This window comes from Aulostomus chinensis, chromosome 2 (assembly GCF_037954235.1).
Source record: "Aulostomus chinensis isolate RoL2024-O1b breed Wild chromosome 2, RoL_Achi_v1.0, whole genome shotgun sequence".
Lineage (NCBI taxonomy): Eukaryota > Metazoa > Chordata > Actinopteri > Syngnathiformes > Aulostomidae > Aulostomus > Aulostomus chinensis.
The window spans coordinates 20,843,130-20,859,869 of record NC_141321.1 but is presented as its reverse complement, the minus strand read 5'-3'; the positions used below and the strand labels follow the sequence as shown (position 1 = coordinate 20,859,869).

At 43.3% G+C, this 16,740-nt stretch overlaps 2 protein-coding genes across 7 annotated transcripts in view; one reads left to right on the top strand and one right to left on the bottom strand.

Moving 5' to 3' along the window:
• Nucleotides 1-26: 26 nt before the first annotated feature.
• On the bottom strand, nt 27-15,984 carry znf821 (zinc finger protein 821). 4 transcript variants are annotated; one of them, XM_086183728.1, is made up of 6 exons: nt 14,653-15,984; nt 7,311-7,442; nt 7,052-7,170; nt 5,518-5,616; nt 4,898-5,064; nt 27-3,881 (listed from the first exon to the last, which is right to left on the bottom strand). In XM_086183728.1, exons 1-6 carry the CDS (start codon nt 14,654-14,656, stop codon nt 2,927-2,929), a joined length of 1,476 nt encoding a protein of 491 aa, XP_086039854.1. In that variant the 5' UTR covers nt 14,657-15,984; the 3' UTR covers nt 27-2,926. The 4 variants fall into 4 exon arrangements, with proteins under 4 accessions (XP_086039854.1, XP_086039845.1, XP_086039836.1 ...); XM_086183719.1 differs by lacking the exon at nt 14,653-15,984 and adding an exon at nt 12,067-12,525 and having other exon boundaries at nt 7,052-7,167; XM_086183710.1 differs by lacking the exon at nt 14,653-15,984 and adding an exon at nt 12,067-12,524.
• The window catches only part of ap1g1 (adaptor related protein complex 1 subunit gamma 1), a 21,489-nt gene continuing 19,125 nt past the window's right edge, over nt 14,377-16,740 (top strand). Inside the window, exon 1 of one of the 3 annotated variants that reach the window (XM_086183696.1) lies at nt 14,377-14,934. The gene's annotated coding sequence lies outside the window, so the exon portion shown is untranslated. The remainder of the gene's footprint in view (nt 14,935-16,740) is intronic. The other 2 variants (XM_086183685.1, XM_086183666.1) reach the window with 2 other exon arrangements.

The following is a 16,740-nucleotide window of genomic DNA, read 5'->3' as shown; positions in this document are numbered from 1 at the left end:
TCCTACAAATGCACATCGATGTCACAGTCACTGTTCATTCACTAACCATTCATGCACCAGTTGCTTTGTGGTAAACTGAGATTACTTGAACAATTACGACTCTTGAAAGCATTTGGAGCATCATGGTACTGCTAAGATAGGGTTAAACAGGTTTGCCCATAAGAAAACCAACAACGAGAAGACGAGTAAGTGACACACTTGCTACTACCATTCTAGTAAATTCAATATTTTATTTGCACATTCTTCACCAGGTTTCAACATGGTCTGTACATCTGTTAAACCAGTAACAGAGGATGGCGGCCTCATCCGGTCACTATGATATCGCAGTCAGAGAGACTGTTCTCATTAGCAGATTAGCTCATTCATTTGGCCTTGTTTCGATTTATTCTGTAAACATGGACATGGAGAGAGAATCCTGATAGAATTAATAGAAAGGCCAACGTTTTATTTGTTATTCACACTTGTCTTTAGATTTAACTGTAAAAAACAGGCAGGCATAAACAGTAGAACACAAGCTCATATTGAACCATTCTAGGACGAGTGCAGTGTCACAACATGCAGTTCTTACCTACTCCATAATGACAGTACTGCTCATAGACCAACAGAAAACTTCATAGTATTTCTTTGCAATATTATGTCAGAGCATAAATGTTAGATTATTCCATTGAAGGGGGGAGGGGGGGGGGGGCACAGAAATATTTAAGAGCAACCTCGGAGAATACCCAGTATTCATAGTCTGAGAAAAAAAACAGAGGAACAATGACACCTGACGGCTTTGTCCAGATCTGCCCTTGGAATCACGGAGAGGATGGCAGTGAGACCCCTGCTGCTGAACCAGGAGGAGAAACCAAACCTTCAAAGACAGTTTCTCTAGAAAAGTCATGACACATAGATCTAAGATGATTCTTATGGACCAGGGTGTATGCAGGCTCTGAGCCCTCTCACTGAGTTAAATTGCCTGAGAAGCTAAACTCTTTACATTGAAGTCCATTTAAACACTCTGCATAGTTTCAGTGAAAAGTGAATCATTTCCCTCGGGATAAATAAATAAAACATCCGTTGCATAGAAGTTTGACCCACTCCTAAACACCAGCCGTGTAGACCGACTCTAGGAGTGACTCAAACAGAACCGATACTTGCTCCTGTCTTGGTAGAATATGTCAGTCAGTTATGTGTTTGCATCTGAAGTGGAATCCAGAAAAGTTGGAGGTACGTTTACAAGAAGAAAATTGAACAGCAGGAAAAAAACAAAAAAACAAAACGAAAGAAAATCCCATACATAGCTTCGAATAAAGTATAAAAAAACACTTTATACCACTGGTGGTAACAAAATATCCACAACATTTTCACAAGAAATTTTTTTTTTCACACAATATTGCATAAATGTGCTGGAATGAGGTGAATTGATATACAACAGAATCTCTCTCCCAGTGTGAGCTCGATGTATCATGAGCGGGTGGTGAACGTTCCCCGTGACTCACTGGATGAATCCGCATCACGATGGAGAACATTAACAACAGGATACGGAGGTCCCGCAGTCTTATGAAGCATGTGAATGCTACACAGAGTGCATGAATCTCAGGATGCTCTATAAAAAACAATACTCCGCTTTCATGTAGTAACTCACAGAGCCTGGAGGGAGAGAGAAATATTTAGTGCTCACAAGATATTGCTTGGATTTATTTATTTATATATTTGATGTACCAATATAATGTTTCCAACACTTTTGAAGGATTTAATGTTGTTTTAAGATTAATGAATCAAAATGTTGGAGCAAAAATGCATTTTGTAGCCAAAAAGGTAATGAAATTGTGTGAGCAACTCATCTGTCGTGGCCATAAATGTTTCTCTCTCTTCCTCTCTGTAGTAATGAACTCATAACCAAGAAAAGTAATGCCTCGTTTCAGGCACAATTCAAGTAATGTGACAAATTCTGTTGTCAACACATTAGGAACTGGTTCATTGTGACCACTTATCTGAACATTGTTAAAAACATTATCCCTCAATGTGATGACCAAAATATATTTATATATATATATATATATATATATAATTTACAAGAGGTAACAAATGTATTGTACAGTACAGTAACAGCAGCACAGACTGAGTTTTGAATCAAAGAAAAGTTCTGTAACAAAAACCCCCCCAAAAAACACATTGGCAGAATATTTGGAGTGTAACGAAGACAAGCAGGGTGAGAGATTGGCAAGATGAGTGTAAGAGGCGTATGCGGAAGATGAGGGCGAATGTTGCTTGACTATGCACCTGTTCGATGGGACATTCTCTGTGACGTAGCTGATGTCGAACCTCTGAATGTCTGCGTTCCATTAAAGCGGCTGAATAATAAAGGAACTGTGGAAACAGAACCCGCATCCTCTGCAGTAGTGAAGAGTACATATGGAGCTTTGGAAGCTTGGGGTTGGAACATAGTAAGCCACAGGACTGAGGGCGCGGCCACGGCACCAGTTGAGGTAGTCGTTTAACTGAAAATGAACTTCCCAGGGACTCACGGTGGCAGCTTGAAAGAGAGGTGTAGCTACCGGTAAACTCAAGTCGCTGGGCTGGCGGGGTGGACCAGAAAGGAAGGGAGGGGTGTGGCTACAAAGACCCCACTACCATCACTGAAGGTCCATGTGCAAAAGATTTCTCTCCTCAGAGGAAGTAGAACTGCTCCTACTAGAATGAAGTGTTTACATCTGCAAGCCCACTGACGGACAGATAAATCTCTTTACAACATGCGCTTATGTGTCATCCATAAAATAAGAAACATTCTCAACCCTGTTCCCAAGGTTTTCTAGACAGTAATAAATTAGAAATTGTTTTGCTGTGGTAACAAAGCAGTCAGTGTGTGAAGCTGTTGGACACAGATGATGCCAGCTTGGAATGGCTCACTGTGCCTGTGGCACAAAGTGTTTTCCTGCTCCGCTTAGGGCAGCTTCATGAACAAGCCGTTATCGATGGAAGGGACGGGCATTGGGCAGGGGAACTGAAAGAGACTCATGTCTGCTGTGAGGGCGGCCATAGCTGCAGGGTCATGTTCGATCTGTGTCCTCAGAGCAGGGTCGATCTTTTCTAGACGCCGTTTGATCCTCTTCGCCTCTCTCTCACGGACCAGCCGGGCTTGCCTCTTCTCTGGCGTCTCGTTGGCCCTCTTCAATCGCATGGCCTCCCTGTCCCTCTGCAACCTGCGCGCCCGCTGCTCCTCTGTTTCCTGCATCCTCTGCATGCGTTTGGCCTCACGGTCACGCAGCCTCCTCATTTCCCTCTCCTCATCCGTCTCACATGCACGTTTATTCTTCTTTGCTGTGCGCTCGCGCTCCAGGCGCTGTAAACGGGCCTCTAAGGGTTCATTCTTCCTACGCAGAGCCCATTTTCGCATTGGTGACTGGGCCTCCATCAGCTGTTGATAGGCAACGCAGCTGTTGCAAACCAGCAGCACGCCGGCAGGATATACAGGCATGGGACTGAGGATGTCTGGGATAGGAGGAAGGCCTGAGGAAGAGGAGTTAAGGGCATCAGGGATAGATGTGAGCGACGGCCCATCAGAAAGGAGACCGTCCGACAGAGAGGGAAAAGAGGGTCCTTGGTCAGAGCCTGCGCATGCTCCAGGATCTGGGCCTTGGTCATGGCACGGTCTGGACATGTGGCTGGGTCCCTGGCAGCTTCGATGGGCTTGACAGAGGTTGGTGTTGGGGTCAGCAGCTTGACACGGGCGAGGGCCCTGACATGAGCTGGGGCTGGGGCCTGCTCCCTGACAGGAGTGAGAGCCTGGTCCAGGGCTGGACATGGGACTGCTGGAGAGGGAGTGGGTCAGGGAACACGTGTCTCCTCCACCGGTCACATCCATCCTGGTTGTGTCGAGAACATCTTTAAGCTTCTCCCTAAGAAAGATGGTTCAATTATCAGTTTGAACGTAAACAACAGCAGGTTTCAACGCGAACTGCTGGAGCTGCAGAGGAAATTCAGCTTTATTCAACAGGCTGATTTGTTGGCATCATTTGAAACATTTGGTCCAGTGAGGAAAGAATGATTCAGTGATGAGTGAGTTGCTGTGTCACATGACCTAAGTTTAGCTTAAAACACACTAGCATCTCACACACATGCCACTGAAAAGCAGCTTCCTACATCTCTGCCTATTTGATAGACGATGTGTGCAGCTGATGCTTTTTTCCACCTTCATAACTATTTTACAGCTTCAACATTTCGCCTTCTGCAGTGATAAAATTCAAAACATAGCGGTGGTTGCTTAGCAACATGCTACACTATTTCCATTAAATCTGTCAGTCCAGTCCTGATTTTATTCTTCCTCCAGGTGCTGCATCTTGTCTGATTTGTTGTGTTTCAGTTGTATTCTTCTCTTGTAGGATGTGTACAAAAAAAGCTCTGTACACTTTAATATTTTCTGATCGCAAAATTGCAGCAATATTTGTATCATTTATTTTTCTTTTTTAAATTCCTATGTTGGTGCACACAGGAGGTCTGATACATTGACATTTTCCTGCTATGAAACTTTTGTTGAATGTGTGAAAGTGCCAAAAGAGCTGGAGACCAAAACCAAAGATTTGTCATGGAATGCGCAGTTTCATTTAATAACCAGTGACGGAAGTGAAGGTATCAGTTAAATGTACTGCAACTGAAAATGTTTGTATGGTGACAAGCCCCACAGCTGCAGCACTGAGTATGACTGAGGTCAAATCTGATGATGGAGACACTAATAATGTCGCCATGACAACCCCTCCATCAAAATGTTGACTGGCTGGTGTGAAATGTAATGGAAGGAATACGACAAGCAAGAAAACAACTAGGGGAAGAAAAAAAAAAGAACTACGAAGTTTCAGTTACTTTATTATCATTGATGGATTTGATTTTTATTTGTGTTTTAACTGACGTTCCGAACCTGTCCAAGTTGTTGGTGTCTGTGAAATGAGCCCCGCAGACAGCACAGTTGGAGAGGCGGTCCTCGGAGTGGATGAGAAGATGTCGTCCGAGTGAGCCAGGCGAACTCAGGGCTCGCCCACACACCGGGCACACGTAGCTTTTGGTGTTGCTCATCACAGTCGTGTGCTGTTCAAGACAGGCAAAAAAAAAAAAAAAAAAAAACAGAACAAAAAAAAAAGAACAAAAAACAAAACAACAAGATAAGAAGAAGAAGAGAAAGAAATTGAGGGGGGGCAGGTTTAAGCTCTTTTGGTAAAGAAAAAAGAAAGGAGATTAATAAAAGTAAGTTGAAGAACAAATTCTTTTCTGGTCATGGCAAACAATTAAAATCTATGTTAATGAAAATACAGCTGGGGAATATTATGTAAATTAAATATATTTAAGCTGTCAATTAAATAACTATGACTTCTTATTAAATGGGTGGGCTTGATGAACCTGTTATGGAATATGTGTATACACACTGTGCATGTCAGAATGTATATTAAACCAGAATTTAACTTTTCTATTTAATTCATTTTTTAAATTAATAATATAGACAGGATAGGAAATGGAGACATTTGAATGGCTGTTTGTCCTCACCTGGTAGACATGTGAGATGAGCTTCTCAGGGCTGCTGAAATCCAGCGTACAGAGGGGACATACAAAGCTGTTGCAGTGGTCGGACCCCTCCTCGCTCTCCTGACAAAAACACAACACCTTTCACACTGAGCTCAGGGGAAACATCACTTCTAGAAGGAAAGTTCATTTCCACACTGTGTTCGGCGTTTCAGTCCAGTTTCAGTTAATTCAGGAACTAAAGTGTGCTGAAAGGACATTGCAATGCTGTTACTCTTCGCTGTAGGTTCAGGTGCTTCCCACTCAGGCATTTCCCTCCATGCTGGATAATAAATGTGTGATTGAGCAAAATTCTGACAAGCTCAACTGAACGACAACAGTGACACGATGCTGTGTGCTGTCACACACACACACACACACACACACACACACACACACACACACACACACACACACACAGACACACACACACACACACACGGGTTGATACCAGGAGCGCTCTCTTCTGAAGTCCTTGTGTTTTCTTCTACCATATTTGTTTAAGGGGGTGTGTTGGGTTTCTCAAGAATTGTCAAGTGCTAATGACTTGATTTAAGATCATTAATGTACTGAGAATTCCTTCTGATACGCTCTGTTGATTCACATACAACTGATGTACAATACACACGTCACCTGTGCCATGAATGTAATCCATCAGGAGCAAATAAAGAAACAGAAAGGCAACTTTTGTCTCCTCGTGATGGGAGCAGCCTGCTTTTACGGTGGATTTACCCTTGTCTGGGAAACCTGTGTGTACCAGGTTGTGTATGGTGGGAAGAGGGTATATCAACCTTCAAGCTGCCTGTAATTGTGACCCGTCTGTGCAACTCAACAAGGAAAAATCTTGAGATACGTATGACAGTAAAAGTAAGTAGGGTTGTGGAGAATGCTGATGCTAATTAGCATTCTCTCCATTCACACCTGGACTCGTGTGACAATGTTAAGCTTGGTTTATGCTTCTGCGTCGCGGCATTGAGCATTCGAGGCTCTGCGTCGAAGGAACGCGTTGCTCTGCAATTCACCACCCAGCCGCTAGGGGTGTGTGGCTGTGTCTCTGTATGGTTTCGGGGGCTCTTGTCGGATTCCAAAACAAAACTATTTACAACAGAAAGTCCAGTGCTTTTCTTTGAATGACTGTTTGCTTTCATGAATCAAACTGTAAACTTTGAACATGACAAACATGACTTCTTGTGGCCATTTTCTTCCGGAGACGCACATATTTGTCGTGGAGGTTCCTCCACCTCCTCATGCATCCGGCGACCTCCTCTGAGCGGACCAATCACAGTCCTTGATGTTCACGCCACGACGCGTCGACGCAACGCGTAGTCAGGATTTTTTTTGGAGGTGCATCAGGAGGACTAAAGGTGTAAACGATGCTACAGAGGAGTGAACCTTCTACAAGAGCCTAAATATAAGAAGTCCAGTTGCTCTTGACTCAACCCAGTAGGGTCTGGCATGATTCATGTAATGATACACATTAACATGATCCTCAGTTACCATGGCAACCAGCCCAACTCACCTCTTTGACTCCCGCTCCTTGCAGGAGGCACTGCGTTCTTTTGGTGGTCATGTGGTCGTCCGCCGAGTTGTTGGAGGACGAGTCTTCGCCGTGGTTGTCAAGGTCGCTATCGCTGTCTTCTATGGAGGCAAACACAGCCCTATCAATACAGACAGACAACAGAACACAGAGCAGGGCTTACTCTCACTAACACCCCTCAGTCGAGGTCGTCCCACAGAGTCCATCCACTCCTTCTCTGTCCCATCCCTCCATCCTGTACCTGTGATACTATCCTGTCCGTGGACTTCCTGGGAGTTGTTGCTGCAGCATTCACTGTCTTCGGTGAATTCGTCCCTGCCATCCATGTTAATAGTGTGCTGAAGTCCTGTGATGCCTGAAGTGTGGAAGGGCCCTGGAGACAGAGAGACACAGAACAAGCCATCAGTAAAGGGGTCTAAGGGACACCATGGACTCCCTCTGGATCGAGGGGAGTGTAGTGTGCCTCTGCTCTGTGAAACCTGTCACAGATGACAGTGACCTTGACCTTTGACCTCAAAATTATTTGCATTTTTCATTAAGTTAGGGTGGAGGTTCATTCCAAATTTGTAGAATGTCTCATGTTGCATTAGCTATGACAACAATGTGATTTCACCTGTGAAAAACGAGTCCGAACTTCACGATCCAGGTATGCCTCTAACATTAACATATCAATCATAATCTTAGAAGCTTTTTGGGGGGGGGGGGGTCCAACAGCATCCGCTCTGAGAATACTTTTGTCATTTCATTAAACACAGAATAAAAGAGATAGTTTATCCATTATGGTAACAACAAGTGAACAAAGTGCCAGTTTCCAAACAAAACCCACACTTCTGTAGTAGCTACTATATTACTTGTGTTTTTAATCAAAAACCTTTGGGATCCACGTGAGCCGTCCAGCAATCCACTGTGCAACTTCTCTGCCTCCCTATGAACCATCTTAATGAATGCGATGCCAGCGAGCGCCGAGGCAAACCCACTAACATATGTGCGCACTTCATTTGCATCCCAACCCCCACCTTTTCACACACATATACACTCAGATACATGCTAGCTGTGTTCGACAGCCATGCTGCAGTCCCACAGGGGAAGTAGACTGCACTCTTTTCCTCTTGCTACTCAGTGTTTCTCTCCCTCTCTCTCTCTGTACCACCCACACACTGAACAGCCTGGCTCGCCCTCTGTCCTTCCCCGCTTGCATGTAGCTCTGACTGCTTCCATATCTATACCATCAGCTCTGAGGGGGAGGATGAAGCTTCATAGCATGAGGGCCCATATGTGGCTCACTTCACTCCTTGCGATGCCACTCTTTGTTTTGCGGCAGCTTTTGCGGTTGCAGGATCTCATCATTATCATTACCACTATTACTACACTTGACCCTGTAATTCTGTATTAAACAGCCAATACCGCTTCACTGGAGACATTTCGCAGAACGTCACACTTCAGATGTCTCATATTAATGACGGTTTACGATCCAGTTGTCTCTTGTGTCCTCAACTTCCATGAACACAGCTCTGGAGATGGGAGATCAATGCAGCTCCATCAAATGGACAGAAAAAATTTCAGCTTTCGTCACAATCCTGAGGTATTGCACGCAAACACACACCTTTCTGTGTAAGAGCGAAACAAGAGGCATAATCTTGAAGAGGTCTGTCATTCGACTACTCGCTGGAAGTTGGAATGCAAGCATAGTTATGGGACTCAGGAATCCATCAGGACTGGTAGAGTGGGTCCGAGTATTGAACTATGAACTAATACTACAAGGACCGGGCTTCGCGGCGCTCAGGCAATGATTGATGTGTGAGAGATACCCATCCCCCCACTGCTAGGCTGTGTCTGTACATCTGTCTCTCCTCCCTCCCTCCGTCTCTGCCACTGTGATGTTATCTCTGAGTCTGTGTGTCTGTAGGCAGGAGGTGACGCAGTGTCTGACTGAATCCAGACAAAGAGACAAACTCATCAGCCAACAGACAGAAGAGGGAGAGGATGAGGAGGAGGAGGAGGAGGAGGAGAGGAGGAGGGGAGAGGAGGAGGGGAGAGGCAGTGGAGGTGGGGGGTGGTGGAAGGTAGCGCGCAAAACAAAACAGACAAAAGATAGAATGCCAAAACTCTACTCAAACACAGAGCAACGGGGGTCCTGTTGAACTCACCCCCCCCTTCTCTTTTTCAGCCAACATCCCCTCCAAAACACACACACGCACACACGCAGACACACAGCACCGTCTGAATGTGCAGGAAGTGCTGGGGCCCCAGAGCAAGGATGGCGGACCAGACATCCGATCAATCTGACTGGCAACTAGGTGAAGACTATTGTTTTCACAGCCGTGACTCTCATGACCAGATCCACCTCCTTGATGAAGCCAATAAAAATAATTGCTTTGTTTTTTTTCATACATATGCTTGACTTTTAGACTACGCAGGCCCAATACTGGCTATTTCTGCCAATATTTTAAAACTATATGAACTCTAATCACGATATTATTTGAAGTTGATATTATCAGTATGAAAACAAGTTTATATAAGTACCTTTGTACATACTGACACGCAAACATTGGTGATTTGGAAAAGTAACACAGTTTACCGCTGTTTGCTCATCATGAACAACAGCTGATGAGCAAAGAAGAAAAGACTAATGACGACATAAATATCTATACAACAGACAGATATCTGATGACGGGCCAGTAATATCGTGCATCCCTACCCATTGATCTGACATGTAAGAGTCTTTTGCCTTAATACCGTCTCAAGCTGGACTTCTCGCAGCGACATGCAGCACAGCCAGGAACTTTTAGGTCACATAAGTTTGGGGGTTCCTGCGGTTGTTGATCGTCACATTCAAGTAGGAACACAAACAGCACTGTTGTATAATTGTCTGGAATTCCCTGCGTCTGTCTGCGTCTTTGTGCATGTCAGCCCGCCCGCCCGCCTGTCAGACTGTCTCCCGTCCTGGCCTGTCGGCTCTGTCAGTCTGTCTGGACTGACCCTCTCTGAAGGTTCAGCTCTGCACGTGGAATAAAAGACAAGTACAACTCAGCAAAGAGGACGACATTTCTGTTCACACTGAGCTTGAACTCTGACAATCACAACCGGAGGTTTACTTTGTCAGTCCAGAAAATGTTTTTGTATTTGTCACAGAACGAGGCACAATAATCTGCCACCAGAATTAGACCCTCCTGAGGGCTTTCAGCATCTCCTCTGGATTGTTGTAGAGGTGTTCAAGAGCAGCAAAGCTCTCATTAGTGGGGAGAGATTACTGCGGTCACAAGGGCAAGATGTATTTCAACCCCAGTTTAAACAAGGGTTTTAACAAACTATGTTTAGAAAAGAGGGCTGGAGCATACAGAACTTCAGTAGATTACACAAGTCAATCCCCTTCTGTGGACCGAGACGCGTGGTGGGCTCAATCAAATCAGCGATACAGGACACTCAAGTGGGGACTTGAATCAGGTTGACTGTTACTGTCCTGGTCCATCACCCATCGTGATGTAAAAGCCTTCTGTATGTGAGGACTTGTGTCCCCTCAAAGTTGCTGTAAACTGCTGCTTTGCTGCTGACAGAGAAACAAACAGTCCAATCCAATAACTGCTGCACGTATACCAGATTAGCTGTGTTACACGGTTCTCTCTTCAACCTGCCGCTACACAGCAAAACCCAAACATGAGCCACCACAGGCCCTCCACACTAGACAAGGTAACGAAGTTCTCCTCAGTCACTCTGCTGTGAAAATACAAAAAGTGTGTGTGTGTGTGTCTCACTGGTACTCAGTTACTTCCATGCTTATGCTCCTGTGATCTCCTGCCTGTTTACATTCCTAATATTTTGACCTGTCTCATTTAATGAGGGTTGAAGTAACATCAGGAGGAACGTGTCTCAGTATTGTGGAACGACCTCCAAAACGACCATAAAACATATCAACACCTCTCAAACTCATCATGGAAACCAGGGCTGAGCTAACATATGTGGCCTTTCACCAGGGCAACTCTGGCTCTGCTTCTCCACTTCTCTGTCTTCACTTGCACCAAACTGAGATCCAGTGCAAAGAGTTACTCTGCCTGATCCAATTACGACAAAAAGAAATGCAATGTCAAATTACAGATCCAACATACATTAAAAAAATATACCTCACAAAAAATGACAGCATCAACAGTACATTAGGACAGAATTCTCCTCTACAGTTATTTTGATATTAGGCTGGTATTATCATCATTACTACATCAGGCAGGCCCGCATTGGGCAGGCTGGTATGAACTGATCGTTCTAATCCTTATGAAGTAAAACAGGATTTATTCTAATTAATTGGCAACTGGATGTTTTAGCATTAATATACCAATCTGGCCAAGATTATCACAAATAACTACTACTTTTATGTACCAAACAAGAAAGTGCTTGTTCGTTCACGTCTATAACTGTGACACTGATACTGAGATTGACCTCATTTTTCTTTATGTAAAATATTTGTCCAGTTTGATTTCTAATACTGCAATGTTTTTTTGTTTTTTTTTAAATTTCTATAACTATGTCATACTCCTCCTCCAAATATATATGTATATATACTTATATAGTGGATTCTCACAGAAACCTCAAAAATGAGAAATTGATCACTGGCTGAGATACGAAATCAGATTTGAAACTAGCCATGTGGAATACTACACTTTCAATACATTTGTGCGTGTGCGCGCGCGTGTGTTTGGCCTGATATGAAGCTGTGACAGCAGACATGGAGGAGAGCAACACAACTCATACAGAAACAACCGTTCGCCATCCGCCGAATCACATGTACAAAACACAGTTTGTAGCCGTTTCAACATGATTTGCTCCATTAGTGACTCGTTCCTCCCTCACACCCTAAAGCCCAAGTTTCGTGAATATCGGTCCGGTTAGTTTCAGGCTGCTGACAAACAAACCGACAGACGCGAGTGAAAACAACTACACTGACCGAGGTAGTGAGACACTCGGTTGACCAACACGAATGATGCAGGCACAAGCCAGTCAGTACCTACAGTCAACTTTGAAGGGGTTGGTCTGTTTTCGCCTGGACATATTACTGTCCAGTCCCGGTGGAAACCAGCTGGAATCTCCTCCGCACCCCGGACGGTAACCCCCGAGACCATCCAGGAGTAATCCGCACTGAGGAGATGGACACAATGATGCAAGAATATCGCCTAGACGATCCACAGAGTTGGCCACATCCACGCCGAAGCGTCACATTCTTGCTGCCGTGTTCTTATTCTTGCGCTGGAGGGGAGATGCTATCTCCAATTCCGTTGTCTGCTTAGATGTACAATGACAATAAAGTCTATTCTACTGTATTCTTTTGCAGCCGTGAGAAATAAATCCAGTCTTCAGTCAATCGGGGGGTATTTAAAACGGCATCCAAGCCCGACGAGAGACACCCCGAGCGGCGCCGAGCAGCTCCGACCCCGCGCCGCTGGCAGCCGAGCTCCCACTGCAGCGCTCCACGAGCTCAGCTGATCTCCAACAGAAACGCGACGGCGGAGCCACGCGCAGAGGATTGTGGGAAATGCAGGGAGGCTAAAGATACAATGCCGCCTTCAAATCAGCTGGGAAAAAACATCGACTTTGTATAGCAACCTTGCAGGAAAAGAGTGTGGACAGTATCCAAGTAGTTCACAAACTTTCTAGCCATTTCTCGGTACAAGTTTTCTATTCTCTTTAAGAAGATAGGATGCAATTAAACAGTACAAAAGACTCAACTTCAAACAATTTTGGTTCCTTTCAACATGCTATTAAATATAAGCTTACAACAGGAGAAAGGCCATGGACAGTGCACCCAGAGCTACGAGGTCAATTTGTTGAGGCACAATTTTTTTTAAAAATGTTCATACACAAATACAGGCCTTTAGATGTTCTTTAGATTTATATCCATTGCTTCATCTATTTATAGATGAAGCAATGGATATAATAATAAGTATCAATATCGCCACAAATAATTCCATACAAAATCTATAATTCAGTTAAATTAGTACTGGGCAGTATGGACAAAATCAAAAATCACCATAATTTTGGCTAAATATGCCCATTTTGATTTTGCAGCGCTGATGTAAGGATGTCGAGTGGTTCTTTCACAAAATATGAACACAATGAAAGTTTTGATAATTATCAGTAATGTGGTTACAAGGGCTACAGCTACAACACTGTGGTAAATTCTGAAAATTACATTTGTGTCATTTAGCCTTACACTTATACTACACAACAACACAGCAATGTCCAAAATCTAAGATGATATTCAGTCGAATAACACAACATTAATAACATTGATAACATTATTGATTTATTAGCCTACTTGAATTTTGTATTTCAGTCACAATTATCTGGGAGCTGTGTCTGGCTGTCTCCCCTAGGAAGTGATTTTCCAGACAAATTGGTCTGGTGTTAGGGATTATAATCAGATTTGGAAAATCAAATAATATCAGCAGATATTATTTTGTTGTTTGAAGTAATACGCACTTCAGGTGGCAGTCCAAAAATCTAAGAGAGTGAAGTGATGGGTGTGGACTTGTAAAGACAGCAGCATAGTCGCGTTCTCAAAGGTTTAATTAAGGTTGACAATGCTGCTGTGTACAATTCAGAAACATCTTGAGGCTAGTCAAAACATCATATTTTCCACAAGGAAGGACTACATAAATTATTAGCAGCGGTGTGCAACTGTACACTTTTCTGCCACAGGCCAAAATACATGTCAAGTTGATTGGATACTCTTATTCAGAATTCCTGGCACAGCCTTTTGAACTTCCTATGACAGTCTTCATGCAGTGGTGTATCATGCACAATGAGGTCTGTAACACCTTTGTTCAATGTTTACCAGATGAAAGCTGAGATTAAGAGTGACGCACCTTAACACTTTCTTTATTTAAAGAAATTCAGCAGTACCAGTACTAGTATCTTCCCTTTCTTCAAAAAAAATCTAGATTTGTATTTTCAGAGAAGACAAAAGAAGGAAAATGGCTCTAAACCCAATTTCTCTACTACAACTATGAACTTATTGACATTTTCATTTGTCCAAACTGCTCTATAATAGCCACGTAAGCTTTTTAACATTCAACACCACACAACTTCATGACCCGGCTTGCTTAAGCCAGACATCCTTGAGTCCTCTTTCCAGTCTTGAAGCTATAAGTAGCGTTCCTTTAACACTAGATGGCGCCCAAAACCAATAAATGACTAGTGTCATAATATTACTTGTAGTCGTCATCACTGACTGCCACGAGTAAAAGGACCGCAGCACGACATTGACAGGGGAAAATGTGTTCATCCGCAGGGTTACGAGAAAATACGCCATATCAACAAGATAATCTCGTTGAGCCCTGACAATTCGAACGTTTTAATTAGAGGTGACAGATGTCATGCGCTTATCCGCCAATTGAAAGCTACGTTGATCTCAATAATTTAGTGTGAATCAGTCAATGGCAGCATTTAATTAATGTTAGCTAGCTGGCTAACGAACCTAGCTTTAGCCCGTTACAGTCAATGCAATGACAAGCTTGGCCAGTTAGACACATCACGCGCAGGCACAACCAGCATCAACAGAGCACTCAGCTAGTACTGTCATCATCGTAGCACATTACCCATAATTTCCAGCGAGCACTGGCATATCAGGTGAGCCGGGAAGGGGCACAGCCTGAAGGAGACCTCTGGTAAACGCTAACGTTGATGATAAACTTCAACCCTGCGCGAGTCGAGAGCCAGTCCGCGCTTCTTTCACAAACCTCTGGGATATGTCAGTGTAACCCTCCGCCTGCGGTAGATGTGCTGAGGCTGGAATAGCCACCATTTTGCATGTCTAGTGTGTTCCTCCCTCCATTGCTAATAGAGACGATTCCAGTTACTTTCTGGCATCATTACGGCTAGTAAGTATATTTTACTGTTAATACATCGTCAGAAATGTTTGAAAATGGAACAGAGTTGTGGTCATTATCAGTGGTTTGTTTGTCTTTACGTTGACAACTCACCGTGGCGCTGCATAGGAAGTCGCAGCCCTTAGTGCACCGGGGCTGTGCCTGTCAGCAGCTAAGTTAGCTAGAATGTTTAGCTTAGCTTCATTCCCTTGCTAACTACCTGCATAGGCATATGTAGCAATAGCCAGTCCTTTGCGGTTGTGCTATAAGTTGTGATCATCGTGACAACACTAAATGTCGAATTCAGAGGTTGTCTGACTAATGTAACAACCGTTTCCCTTAAGTTCTGACAGTATTAGGATTAGATAACTTTAATATGGATATGAAGGAGTAACCAGGTACTAAGCTAACGCCACAGGGAACTCGCTAGCATGATAATCCGAATGCTTCAAGAAGGCCTAAACTGCATCATGTCCTGATCAATCGGCGGTCAGGTGCAGGTGTCATGCTAACCCCGTAATGGCCTCTACTTTTGGTTCGACAATATTTCCTGATGCAGTTTGTGCAAACTTCATTTAACCGAATATTGCCAGCTATGGTGAAGCTATTTGGTGGTATGGTAATAACATAATATGTTGTCCTCTCTCAATAACATTACTCCTATTAGCTCGTTGTTAGCTGACTTGTACTACTTGTACTAATTTGCGTAACCAGCTACTTTAAAGTAATTCTTGCTCAGCTCCAAGTTTGTGAATGATTCAAGGCTTTGTTACTTATCAGTTTTTTTCCTATTACACATAAAGCTACATTTTGATATCTTGGAAGCTAACGATAGCTAGCTGAGAGCGACTTTATTTTTGTTCCAGTTGCAGAAGTTAATTGTATGACATTGACGGCTATTTAATTGGAGAGAGTTACAGAGAATAGAGAAGACATGTCTCCAATAATTCATATATGCAGCTGGAGGGAGACTCGTCATAGATTAAGTTGAGGGTTAACGTTAAGGAAGTCAGCTGTAGGAAGTGAGTGGATAAGAGTGACTCACTTTGGGTCACCCGTCGATATCTTTTCAGATCTCATTTTTTTAGCAGCGTGCATAAGTAAGTTAGAAAATGCCAACCAGCTCTTTTTGCTGACTAACCACTGTAAAGTTTTTATTGATCAGCAGTGTGATAACATAGGATGCATTCTGGTATAAAAGACTTCTGTGATCTTTAAGAAATCTTAAACTCTGCAGTTCGTGATGAGGTGACTAATTTTGGCACAAGGTTCTTTATGGAGCATTAAGTAGCACTATATTTTAGTTCAAGGTGAGCCATAATTAATCAAAACAGATTTATACAAGGAGCACTCTGTCATGATTTACATTGTAAATTGAAACATTCCCAGGGTTTTCCTGGATGATAGCCAAAATGTGCTAACACAGTGCTCAAATATAGCAGGGTATCTGAGGAATATTACAATGCCTTAAAAAAAAAAAAACAGTGTTTAGGTTCATTGCATTTGTATTAGTTGGTAGCCCTGCAGGCTACTTTGCTAACAAAGCCATATAGTTACCTATTTGTCCAAGTTAACCAAGCCAACAAATCAAAAGCATCAACTATTATTAAGAATTTACAAAAGATGACGATGGTTCTTGACTACATCAGATCAATTTCTAAAACTGTTCAAAGGCTTTTCGGGGTGGGGTATACATTGGCCATTGTGGAGTGGAGAATTAAAAACAAGGTAACTTGACCTAACTGTAATAACTATTTGCAGTTTACAGCACGATCAGAACAGACATAAAATAAACACATTTAAGTGTCCATGCTGCTG